Consider the following 12,196-nt stretch of genomic DNA (forward strand, 5'->3'; position numbering starts at 1 on the left):
TACTAATTTGAGGGACTCTGACAGCTTGTGTTTCTAAATATAAAGTGATTTGAGGATTCCTTTCTATGGGGAGGTGAAAAGGGAGATTACAGGCTCAAAAACAATAACATTTTGCAGTTGAATCAGTAAAGATAGCTAAGAAAGACTGAAATGTGAGAAGTAAAGATTTATCTTAATTTGATCTTATTATAGTGAGAGTACTTTGAAATTCCACATCTTCTGCTATCTTTAATAAATTAACTAATCAAATTTGAAGACTATATGTTGTCTAGGGCAAAGGCATGTTTTTTTTTTAGAATGCCAGAAATATGATTGAAAGTCATGACCGTAACCAGAAATAAGTGAAATTCAACACTGAAAATAGTTGGTGGTTTGTGTTTTTTTTTTTCCCCACCTCCTCTGTAGATTTCCATTCTGATCAACGGATAAAGGGATTAACCTGTGAAAAATGGCTGATCTAACCAAGACAGACGAACAGGAAGTAGAGAAGAGTTTGGATGAAGAAGTGGAGAAAACACCTCTTACTTTAGAGGCAGATTCAGGTATCAGTTGGGAAGGCGATAGTTCAACTTCGGGTACAGTGCACTCCACTGAAAATGAAAAAGAAGTTGATAGTGTTAATCAGGATGGCAGAGCAAAAAGGAAGAATGTAGATTCTGAAGATGAACCACCTAAGAAAGTAGTGAGTATCATTTACTTTGAACTATGTTCAAATCCTTGTTTCAAAGCCTTAGCTCAATAAAGGATTGAAAATATTTATGCTAAACATATGTGAACCAGCACAACATCAAATGTCAAAAGTTTGTGAGTAACTTCCTAGCAAAGTGCAGAAGATATGATGCGTTTAACGGAAGAGAAAGATGGCTAGTAATTAGAATGTTACGAAAACTGATCTCAGCACATGCTTAGTCTAATTCTAAGATTATTGTTCCATTGTCTGATCTGGTAACAATCTGGTAGTGTAGGGTTTGCTGGCATTAGTCTGAGTCCCGTATCTTGAGTTGATAAGTTTTCTATGTTTTTATCTTGTGTGTTAGTATAGTTCTGTGCATGGGAGGTTCTTCCATAAGATAATTTTGTCCTTTAATTTCCTCAATAAGGTATTGTATAATTTAGAAAACTCTATAAACTGCATCCTTTGTGATATAATCTCAGTATGATTTGATAGCAAAGTGAAGTACTGAAAGGTTTACAGATGTGGGTTTTTTTTAAGACTGCAGGAGTAGCAGAAAATATTTGTCTTTTTAACTGGGAGGGTGAAAAGAGTAATGTTTTATATGATGCTGTCTTTTATTATGTATGAGCTTGTATGAACTGATGCTGTAATACCCAGTCTAATTTTGAACTTTTGGGATATTTGAGTATAATTTGAAAACATCTTTGACCTGATGTTTTGTTTCTCTGTTCAGAATTTTTCGAGGATGTTAATTTATGGCTAAGAAATCTGCTAAAATAAAGGGTGTCCTTTGTTGTGGTAGAAACATTATTAACCCTTTAATCTTTTTAATAAGGTAGTTCTGGGGTACGGTTTAGGTGGACAAGAAATACATTATTTTTGCATAGCTTAAGGGTGTAGAGAGGTGATTGCATTGAACGCAGCTGCCAGCATCTAGATGTTAGTGCTGACAGCTGTTGCAGCAGCTGAGATGCATTAATTGATTGTATGAATAAGTCCCCCACAGTTGTCAAAGTCAGCCATTCTAGCTTGCGTCACCTTCAGTGGCCATTCAGGAAGCAATCTGTGCTTAGCCTAAAAAAGGCTAGAAGTGGTAGATACTTGTTAGTATCAGTTAGATGGGTGTGGTGATAAGCAGATGATGGGGCCTTAGAAATTTCAGACAAGTATGTCTGTGTTCATTCTGAAGGTTACCAAAATTATATGAAATGCTGAAGAATTCATGTAGTATACTAAAGTCACTCAAACCTGCTTTTCCCTTGAGAAACTGCTGTTTAAATAATAAGATATTGGGATGACTCTTGTAGTCAACTGTTGGGAATGCTTTTAATTGCTGTGTGAATTCATACTGGCTGGGGCTTTGGCATGTTTGTGGATTTTAACTGAGAATCCTTCATTCTGGTTTGTACTGTTATTTCAAAAACTTTTGTGCCTCACAGAATTTGTGTTGGTTCTCCTTGTTCTATTACTTTGTATTTTATTTATAATTTGTTCTAGTTTCATGTATATAACTGAAGATTCTTTTCAAGGCGAAGGGATTTTAGGAGCATAATATCTGGATGTTGACTGCTTCTTTGTGTCACATGGGACAGAAATCTCTTGGAGTATTCACAGTTAAGGCTAAAACAGACATTTCTACAGCTAACTGTTAAGTGTTAAATGGGATACTGTTGTCAAATCATTACTATCATTTCCTTAACATGGTCGGTTTGAAGCTCTGGCAGTGGGATCATCCACTTAGGGACTAGCAACATCAGCTAGTTGGTGCTTTGGTTACATGGGCAGTTTATACATTTCTGTTACATGTAAACGCTGAATTTCTGAAGCAGAATTTTTGAAGACGTTTGAAGTTCCTGGAGAAGGAACATCCTCTTCTTCAATCCCAGGTTTAAGGGGAATGAAACTGATTTTTTGAGAGTGGTGAGAGTGTTAGAGAACTGAAAGTTAAGTGTTTCTGTGAAGGAAAGATCCTGGGCATCATCCATCAGAAATTACTTGGACCAGCTGAAAAGGGGATTAAGGGACTTGTCTCTGTGGTAACTGCAGTACTGATGTGAGTACTAGGACAGATACGGACAGATATATATATAATGATGGCGCTCTTCATAGTATTACTTGTTTACTTTCTTAAATGCTCAAAGTGAACACAGGTCTTTTGATTAAATTAAAAAGTAATAGAATTCACTGCTTAAGTCTATTCCTTCCCTTGTTTCTATAGCATGAGACAGGCCATGGGCAAGCTGTAGCTGCACATTATAATGAACTTCAAGAAGTTGGATTGGAGAAACGTAGCCAGTCTCGCATATTCTACCTCCGAAACTTTAATAATTGGACAAAGAGTGTCCTCATTGGTGAGCTTCCTTAATTGATTGCTTAGGCTTTAATAAAATGTAACTAATTTTTGTATCAAAATGTAATTTATTTTCCCTGCTTTCTGATGTTAATTATGGCACTTTCTCTTAATACATAGTAAGATTTTCAAGTGCAATAAAATATCTATATTTATTTTTATTTTGAATCTTTGTGATAGTGTTTTATATCGTTGGAGTGCCAAATATGTGCCAAAGTTTTACAGATCAACTGATCTGACAAATAGAGAAAGTTCATCCTGGAAACTGTTGTTCTTCATGACATTTTTAAAGAGAAGGCTACAGCTTTAAATCATAAAGAATCTATCTCCTCTTGTTATTTAAATCTATCTCAAATAATTTCATAGCCATTTTTACCAAAGCAGTCTGTCCTTAGGTCTAGATTAAGCAGTTCTGTAGGAAACTTGAATACATAACTATTTTCTGTATTAGCCATAGTCAACAGTTTAAAAAGATGAAAAACTAGAGGATGTAGTTTTTTAAGAATCAGCAGCTTTTTATAAAAGGCAAAGTCTGCTATCCCACAAATTAATTCCAAAGTGAGGAAACAAAACCATCAGATATCTCCAAACAAAGAAAAGAATTACTGGCAGACCACCACAGATTCATGAAGAGGGATCCATGCCAGGAGTTGTTGGCACCATTTGTCTTAACCATGCAGCTTTTTGTTGTGTTGTATCAGAGCACTTAGAAGCAATATTTAGGTTTATATAAAGACTTCCCTGGAGCCTGTGTTGAAGCTTTTCAGTCATGATGAATTTCAGTAGTGTGGCATTATAGCAGTTGTATCCAAACATATTTCATGTCTCTTACTGTGAAGAAAAGTTGCTAGCATGCTGATATGTTTTGCATAATACGCCAACATCAGTCACAGCAGAGATAATCTAGACAGAGTGGAGTCAGAAGAGAAAATTGGTATATGTAAAAATTGGTATATGTAGGGTAAAAAGACAGCAAACAAGTAGCTCATGTTACTGCAGAGGCCTAGGAGAGTGGAGAACATTATGCATTTTTGTAATGTGACAGCAAGGAAAAGTTGTGGCTGTTGCCTTGAACTGGCTTTTACTCTTTTGCAAAAGGCTTTCCTGTACTTCCAAATAGCATCTGCCTTCATTATAATGGTAATGAAAGGGAATTCTGTTTCCCCACTCGGGCACGAGGTGGTTGTTCACTGATGTGCAGTTTTGCCTTTGTCTGCCAGGGAAACAGTTCAGAGCCCCAGTCACATTACATGCAAAGCACATTAAGCACAGAAATTACTCCTTACCTTCTCCATAGTTTTAAAAGTTTGTGGTAGCTTTCATCATTAGTGCTTTCTAGAAAAAGAGATTTAAGTCTGTAATGTTAAGACGACTTAGAGGTAAAGTAAATTCTGAGATGTTTTAAAATCCTCAAACCCTTTTGGTCCTTTAGGGATCTCTGTACAATACAACTGAATTAGAGAGACCTGTATATGTGTTTTCTCTTTTTATTTTTCTAGGTGAATTTATAGACCGGGTACGACGGAAAAAAAATGATATAACTGTTTTGGATCTAGGATGTGGCAAAGGTGGAGACTTACTGAAATGGAAAAAAGGCAGAATTAAAAAACTTGTGTGTACTGGTAAGAAGACACAGTATCTTTCTAGGGAAGTATATCAGTGTTTTATGGGAAAAACAAGCACATCTCCAGTCTTTTATTATTTCCTTTTTTAGTAAGCCTAAGAATGCAGTGATATACTTTATGTCAGAAAGTCTTGTTTTGTCTTTTAACCTGAAGACATCAACTTGATTGCCAGCATAAATGTAAGAACCATTGATTTTCTGTGTAATGAGCTTTCAGTTCAACTCATAAATAAAAACTGCTATCAGTAAAGAAATGCACAATTATCACAGGTTGTCTTGGGCAAAGTGTAACACTGGGGAAAAGACTGACATTTTGTATTTTATGTATTTTCTCCCACATCTAATCTCTTGTAGTGTTTTTAACTGTTCTGGAAATATGCATATAACAGTTACATTAAAAAAAAATCAAACAAACCCCACATTGGCCCAATTAAATAATTTTTTATTTAAGTAGTTTACTTAGATGTTGGGAAGGGGATATCATCTTCCTTTCTCCCAAAAAGCATACCAAGGATAATCAGAGGAAGCATTACTTAACTTCTAATTTAACAGATAGTAAAATTTCGTAAAACTCCCTTTAGTGGGAATTATTCTGGGTACTCTACATTTTACAGTTCTTTCTTGCCTTTCTTTTTCTGTTGGCAGTCTTCAAATACAGTTAATGAATTTGCTTACAAAGTTCTTATGTCAATTTATTGCATATTGTTAGTTTTAATATAATTCAGTGAAACTATGTCTGAAAGAAAGAGCCTTAAGAATGAAATAAAACAATTCTCATGATGCAACATCAGCATATATGACAAATAATTGCATTTCAACAATTTCTATATTTATAAGAAGATGAAGAGCTTCCAGTACTGTTGGAAAACTCTGGGAGCTGAACTGCCTTAGCTAATGCATACCAGACGCTTCATGCTAATAGCACTTGGTATCAATCACCTCAATCACCTAGTATCCATTGCTTGAAATTTTGGAGGCTTGCTTTGCACTTTTCAGGATGGGAGCTTTCTGAAATCTTTAGATTACAACTTTTGTTTGAAATAAAGACTGAAAAAGAGAAAGTTACAATCCCAAACGCCTCCTGCAAATTAAATTATTTCTCTACACATTGGAAATAAAAGTGTTTGTTCCCATCAAAGTATAACTGAAAATGAACTTCTGTCCCTGATGTAATGGATCTGCTGTGTTCAGTGATCATTCCAGTTTTCTTGTCTGGGGAGCAGTTTACACACTTTTTTTTTTTAATTTCTCTAGATATTGCTGACATTTCTGTGCAACAGTGCAAGCAGAGATACGAAGACATGAGAGCCCGATGTCGTTATAATGAACGTATTTTTGATGCAGAATTTATACAAGCAGATAGTACCAAGGTACAGTCCCTATGCTTTGTAATATTTTTGAGATTTAACATTTGTGTGTTAAGCAAGTATAGGGAGTGATGCTAGTGCTGTAATGTTTAGGGCATGTATATTTTTGAGATCAGACTGTTGTACTGTCAGGAGAATCAACCTTACAGGTTACTGAGACGTAGTTAAATGTGTTTTGTTACTGTTTTATGGTGTAGCATTCTTGAAGCCTGAATGTCTTTTTCAGATAATAAATCTGATTTCAGTTTCTTTCTCTTGAGAAGAGGAAGGGAATGATTACATCTGGAGTTCTGGGAGCCAGCATGGAATGTTGCAAACTATCCTGGTGAATTTTTTTTATGCTGGAATGAATAAGGGACATTTTCTGATCTGACTTGTACATTTTGCGTATCCCAGTATTTTTATATAATATAATATATAAATATAGATATAATATATATAATACGTATCTTCAAAAGTTGCGTGATAGAGCAGATTTCATAGACTGTCTGGAGGCAATATTGATTACATCGCTGAGGCTTAGGAGGTAGTCTTGTAATGAGCACTACTTTTGCTTCCTAGAAATGCAGACTGAGAGTGCCCTGCTGATGCAGGCTGAGGGACGGAGCCTACCTGCTTCCAGCCTACATGTGGGAAGGATGAAACTCTTCTTCCCAGCCTTGCAGGAAGGGTTGTTGGCTTGAATTCTTGGTTGCCTCCCCTTCTTCTGAGGAATACAGTCTGTTGCAGGTTCCAGGTCATCTCTCTCAGCTCTAAATTACGGTCAGGGGAGAGAGGAGGGAGCCTTGACTTGGAGACAAAGGGATATTTTCACATTGCTATTGCAGCTCAGTCTTATCTACACGTGTATTTTCTGTTGCACGCTCTGTTCTGTCTGTCCAGGGACTCCCTGACTTTGTATTGCTATCATCTATGTTGTATATAATGCAAAATCTCTTTTTCACAGCTTGTCCAACTATGCCCACCTTTGTTTCTCAGTTTCCTGTATCTCTCTCTCTCTCTCTGTTTCTCAAAATGCGGAGAGGGAGTAAATGAACAGATAAATGTGAAGTGTGCATTTTTGCCTTGCCACGTACGGAATGTTGACAGTATGTGGCATGAACTGGTAGAGAATGAAAGTGAGTGGGTGGATGGGAAGTCTGGGAGAGAAGAGAAACTCAGGTAGAACTGTTCAGTATGATATATTTTAAGTACGGAGTGCGTATCATGGGCCTTGGGGAGAACCTCTGTGCTCCGATGTTATTTATAGTGCCTTACTAGGTTGTATAAAAGAAGCCTGATCAAGAAGAGTTAGAGAACTGCTGAGCACAGGGTCAAACTGTGGCAAACTTTCACCTGACAAATTTCAAGTGCTTCAAGCTCTCCAGAGTTACTGGTTACTTGGTCTGGGGTGGGGAGGAGTATGTTGGTACACATGTACATATGTGTGTGAGAATACAGACAAATACAACTTGGTGGACAGGCAATTTGCCATATTTAAAACAACTCCTTCTCCTCTCAATTACATGTTTAATGCATCAGTTCTCATTACAGAAACCTAGTAAACTGAAAATTACTTTTATTATAGTAATTGCTTCCAGCTGAATGGTGGCTGGTTATAAACCTTAAGCAGTAAAGTATCTCTGGAAAAGATTAGGTAACTAATAGTGGGTTTTGGCCTTTCAGGTGTAGTGGTGCTACCTGACAACATGAAAAGAATTTGAGGACATGATAACTTTGAAATGTGTATGCGTATTCTTGTTGTTCACAAATGTTATGTATCGTTTTCTGTGTAGCAGAGGACATTTTACTCTTTTTTCATCATGTTCCTGTTGAACTTGTGAAGGAGTTGGGGCTGAAAGGGAAAACTTCAAAGAATTACGGAAGTAGCATGATTTGTTGGAAGATTTAAGTGAATAATTGTTTTTTCTGTAGCTTTTTTTGCGTTTTTTTTCTTTTAAATCTATTTCAGGATCTCTTGTCTTCCAAATACAATGATCCAGATATACGCTTTGACATTTGCAGCTGTCAGTTTGTTTACCATTACTCATTTGAGACATATGAGCAGGCTGACATGATGCTTAAAAACGCTTGTGGGAACCTTGCTCCTGGAGGGTATTTCATTGGTACAACTCCAAATAGCTTTGAACTTGTGTAAGTACTTTTACATTCTGTTAGCCTTTCAAAAGGCTGTGAGGCATTGTTAAGTGATAGTCATTCTTACCGTGCTCTGATATGTTTGTGCAAACAAAAGCAAGTTTTTTGCAACAATTGTGGATTCTGGTCAGGAAAATCTCACTCAGGAACTTGACTCAAACAGGTAAACCCGTACTAATCCTTGTTGCTTGCAAACATGGCTCTCCTGGTATAGAGTATAGATCTTCATACATAAATGCTCTGTAGTGAGTTAAATAGTGGCAAAGTAGTGACAGCCTGGGGAGTAACTGTCAGGGTTTTGCTGTGGTTGTTCCAAGAAGCCTGACTTGTCCATGTAGACACTGTCTAGGTTAAAGGTTAATTTTCTAGGTCCATTTAGTCCTTGGCATGTTGTATAGGAATGATGAACTGTTAAAACCTAACATGCTGCTTCTCTTCATTTCACTGTTGCATTGCCCTATTACATAAGGGAGGTGGGAAACTACAGAGATCATTGAATGCTGTAGTACTGGGAGTTTTCTCTGCCTGTTAAATTAAAAACTGGTCACTTAATGTTTGTTTATATCTCATTTTATAGAAAGCGACTTGAAGCTTCAGAAACAAATTCATTTGGGAATGAAGTGTATAGTGTAAAATTTGAAAAGAAGGGAGAATATCCCTTGTTTGGTTGCAAGTATGATTTCCACTTGGAAGAAGTTGTTGATGTCCCAGAGTTCTTGGTTTACTTTCCATTACTGGAAGAGTAAGTTAAGTTTTGAATTCATTATACAATGAAAGCTGTGAAACATGATAAGCATTTGTTTAGCTTGTATGTCATTGCATAATACTTGCAGAAAATTGTATTTTGGCTTTCTTACTATATTTTTCAGTTCACATTTGGAGCAACAGCAAAAAAAGAAGAAGAGTTTTGTCGCATTTCCATCCACAACTGTCATCTGTCCATTGCACTCAGTTGAAGGTGCTCTGGTCAGAAGCTGTGAAGACTTAAACTAGGTCTCACACGAGAATGTATCTAATATGTTGGATCTGTCAGCAAACCTTTAATGCTGTCTTCTTTTTATTATTTAATCTTAACTTTTTTGGGGAGGTTCATTCTACCTTTCTTCTTCAGCGAGCCTTTATGGGTATCCTGTTCACCATGGTGCCTCTGTCTTGTCCTCTCCAACTTTCTTTGGATGTTTGTAGGATTTTTCCTACAACTTATTTTTTCTTCCTCTAAATCTTCTTCATCTGTGAGCATACATTTTGCTGTTACCTCTGTGTGAATTCAGATTTGCCTTTCCCATCCTTTCTCCTGAGGTACAGAGAAATGTTTCCATGTTGGGGTTTTTCCTGACACTCAAGCTCAGTGTGGTTGTTAAACAATATTAAGCTTCCCCTTCAAACCTGTATATTTTCACACATTTCATTTGTAGTTCTCGGTGAAAGATACCAGCATCTGTCACTGACATCTGTAACTCCAGCATTGTATGACTGCAGTGTCTACATATAACTGAGATGTAAGGCACTAAATCTAGTAGAAAGAGGGTCTGTAAATATATCTGTAATATCTGACGTGACAGGGTGATGATATGCAGGAAAAATAGCGGAGTCTATCTGGAAGTTCAAATGGAACTTAATTCTGTGTGTTGGGAGAAGAGACGTTTTTCTATTAAAATGTTTGTAAATTACTTCTGTGTAAATTTTTGTGGTCCTAATTAAAAAAAAGTGCACTTTGTGGTGGTGGGAGTGCAGCTTTTTTCACCTAGTTTTTACTAAAAAAAGAATTCTAGAAGGAGTGTAATCCTAGTGAATACCATAAGATGTCACTGTGGCTTAAAATTGTTCCTTTGAAAATAAAACTACAATAATTTTGTGGCTTCCCTAATTAAGCTTATTATTTTGATAGAATGGCGAAGCAGCATGGTATGAAATTAGTCTACAAAATGACATTTCGGGAATTCTATGAAGAAAAAATCAAGAATGAAGAGCATAAAATGCTGTTAAGGAGAATGCAGGCCTTGGAGGTAAATATGGAGTTAACTTTTTTCATTTAAATAGCATTTTGCATCTTCTTGATTATTTGTCCAATAATTGAAATTCCTATTGTGAACATTGTGCTAATAATTAAGGGCTACCAATAGAAAAACTAAACTCCTGTGGCTGGAAGTGTGTCTGGAGGGGGGTGATCTTGACTGGCTGCCAGACACCCACCAACCTGCTCCTGGTTGCCTCTTTCCAAGAGGATAGGGGGAGAAAATAAGAAAATCTTGTGGGTCAAGATAAAGACAGGGAGATTGCTTAGCAATTACCATCACAGACAAAACAGACTAAATTGAGAGAAGATTAATTTACTTTATTATCAATAATAAAAAAAAAAAGTAGGATGGTGAGAAACAAAGACAAATCTAATAACACCTTTGCTCCACCCACTGCTGGTTCCTAGGCTCAAGTTTACTCCTTCTCTCCTGACCTTTCTACCTCCTCTCCCTGCCCAGCAGTGCAGGAGGATGGGGAACAGGGGTTGTGGTCAGTCCATAACACTTTGTCTCTGCGGCTCCTTCTTCCCCACACTTTTCCCCTGCTCCAGCATGGGTTCCTCCATCATAAACTGCATGCATTCTCTCCATGGGGTACAGTCCTTCAGGAACAGACTGCTCCAGTGTGGGTTGGTTCTTCACGGGGTTGCAGCTCCTGCCAGAAAACTTGCTCCTGGTTGGGCTCTTCTCCACGGGCTGCAGCGGGACAGCCTGGATCACCACGGCCTTCTCCAGGGGCTGCAGGGGAGTCTCTTCTGCAGTGCCTGGAGCACCTCCTTCCCCTCCCTCTTCTCTGACCTTGATGACTGCAGGGTAGTTTCACATTTTTCCTCTCAGCTGTTGAGCAAGGGTTTTTTTCGCTTTCTTAAATACGTTTTCCCAGAGGAGCCTGACTCATGCCCTGTGGTGACTCCGTTGGAGCTGGTGGAACTGTCAGTGTCTGGGACAGCCCCATCCTCTCCTCATGGAGGCCACTTGTGCAGCCCCCTGCTGCCATCACCTGGGCACCAGCACCCAATAGAGTGATTCAGTTTTGTATAAAAAATTTCAATTTTGAGGCAAGTTTTCATTTTTACCAAGTAGTAAGCAGAAGCACAAGAATTATGCCTGGTGTCAGGTAGCGGTAACCCTAACCCATTTCTTCCTCAGCAGATAGAGATTGAAAGCTGGATCTTTGTGCAAGGAATACTGTTTGAAGAGGCAGAAAATAATCTTTGTAGGAATAAAAGGACAGGCTGTGTTTGTAGAGGAAAATGGTACTTCACTGTAAGAGAGCTTATGCTTTTACCCAATGTTTTTGCTTTTTTATTGTCAAGCTCTTATCCTGGATGACATTAGCAGCTTCAGAGAAGCCATCTTTGAGGCTTTGGTTTTACTCACAGTTCTCTCAGCTTCCCTCCTTGCTCAAATGATAGAATTTTTCAGCATAAAACTATGAAGTCAAGTATTTGGTGACTTACTAAACTGAGTTACATGGGCTGCAAATGAACTTGATTATCCCTGTTAACTCTGAAAGAGACAGTACTTTGTATGAGCTCATATTGCCAGTAGCATGGTGAAGCAGCCTTTGACATATCAGCTTTGTTCTCAGTCGCTGAGGTGAGCAGCTCCAGTGCCAGCACAACCCGCAGCGCTCTAGCATGGTGCACATTGGGGGTTCTTGAACCAGGGGAACCTCTGGGGGAGCTGAGAGAGCTGCCAGTAGCTCCCACAGCAGCTGATGAGACCTGGATGATCTCCTACCCCGCATATAAAAGAAGCCCTTGGGGAGTGCAGGCAACCAGGAGCGCTGCAACCAGGGTGGGCAAACAGGGCACGGCGTGTCAGCCAGGGTGTGCGCAGCAGTTTGCATGGCAATTCATGCAGAAGGGCATGCAGAAGGGCGCTGAAGCTCTGCCAGGTGGACCAGGGAGCAATGGTATCCACCTGGCAGAAAGCCATGGCCTCTGTAAGCTCTGCACCCACCACGACTGACGCAGCTTCCCAGACAGCTCCGGTGGGAACACGCTGGGACCCAGGTGCCAG

At 38.5% G+C, this 12,196-nt stretch overlaps 1 protein-coding gene across 1 annotated transcript; it reads left to right on the top strand.

Annotated features, from left to right (window-relative positions):
* Positions 1–404: 404 nt before the first annotated feature.
* On the top strand, positions 405–10,159 carry RNMT (RNA (guanine-7-) methyltransferase; the record flags this gene model as incomplete). The annotated part of the gene is made up of 7 exons (XM_010290688.1): positions 405–682; positions 2,895–3,027; positions 4,526–4,648; positions 5,905–6,020; positions 7,969–8,150; positions 8,731–8,895; positions 10,042–10,159. Coding segments are annotated over exons 1-7 (1,071 nt in total), but the record flags the coding sequence as incomplete, so codon positions are not given.
* Positions 10,160–12,196: the final 2,037 nt, after the last annotated feature.

This window comes from Phaethon lepturus, unplaced genomic scaffold (assembly GCF_000687285.1).
Source record: "Phaethon lepturus isolate BGI_N335 unplaced genomic scaffold, ASM68728v1 scaffold3207, whole genome shotgun sequence".
NCBI lineage: Eukaryota > Metazoa > Chordata > Aves > Phaethontiformes > Phaethontidae > Phaethon > Phaethon lepturus.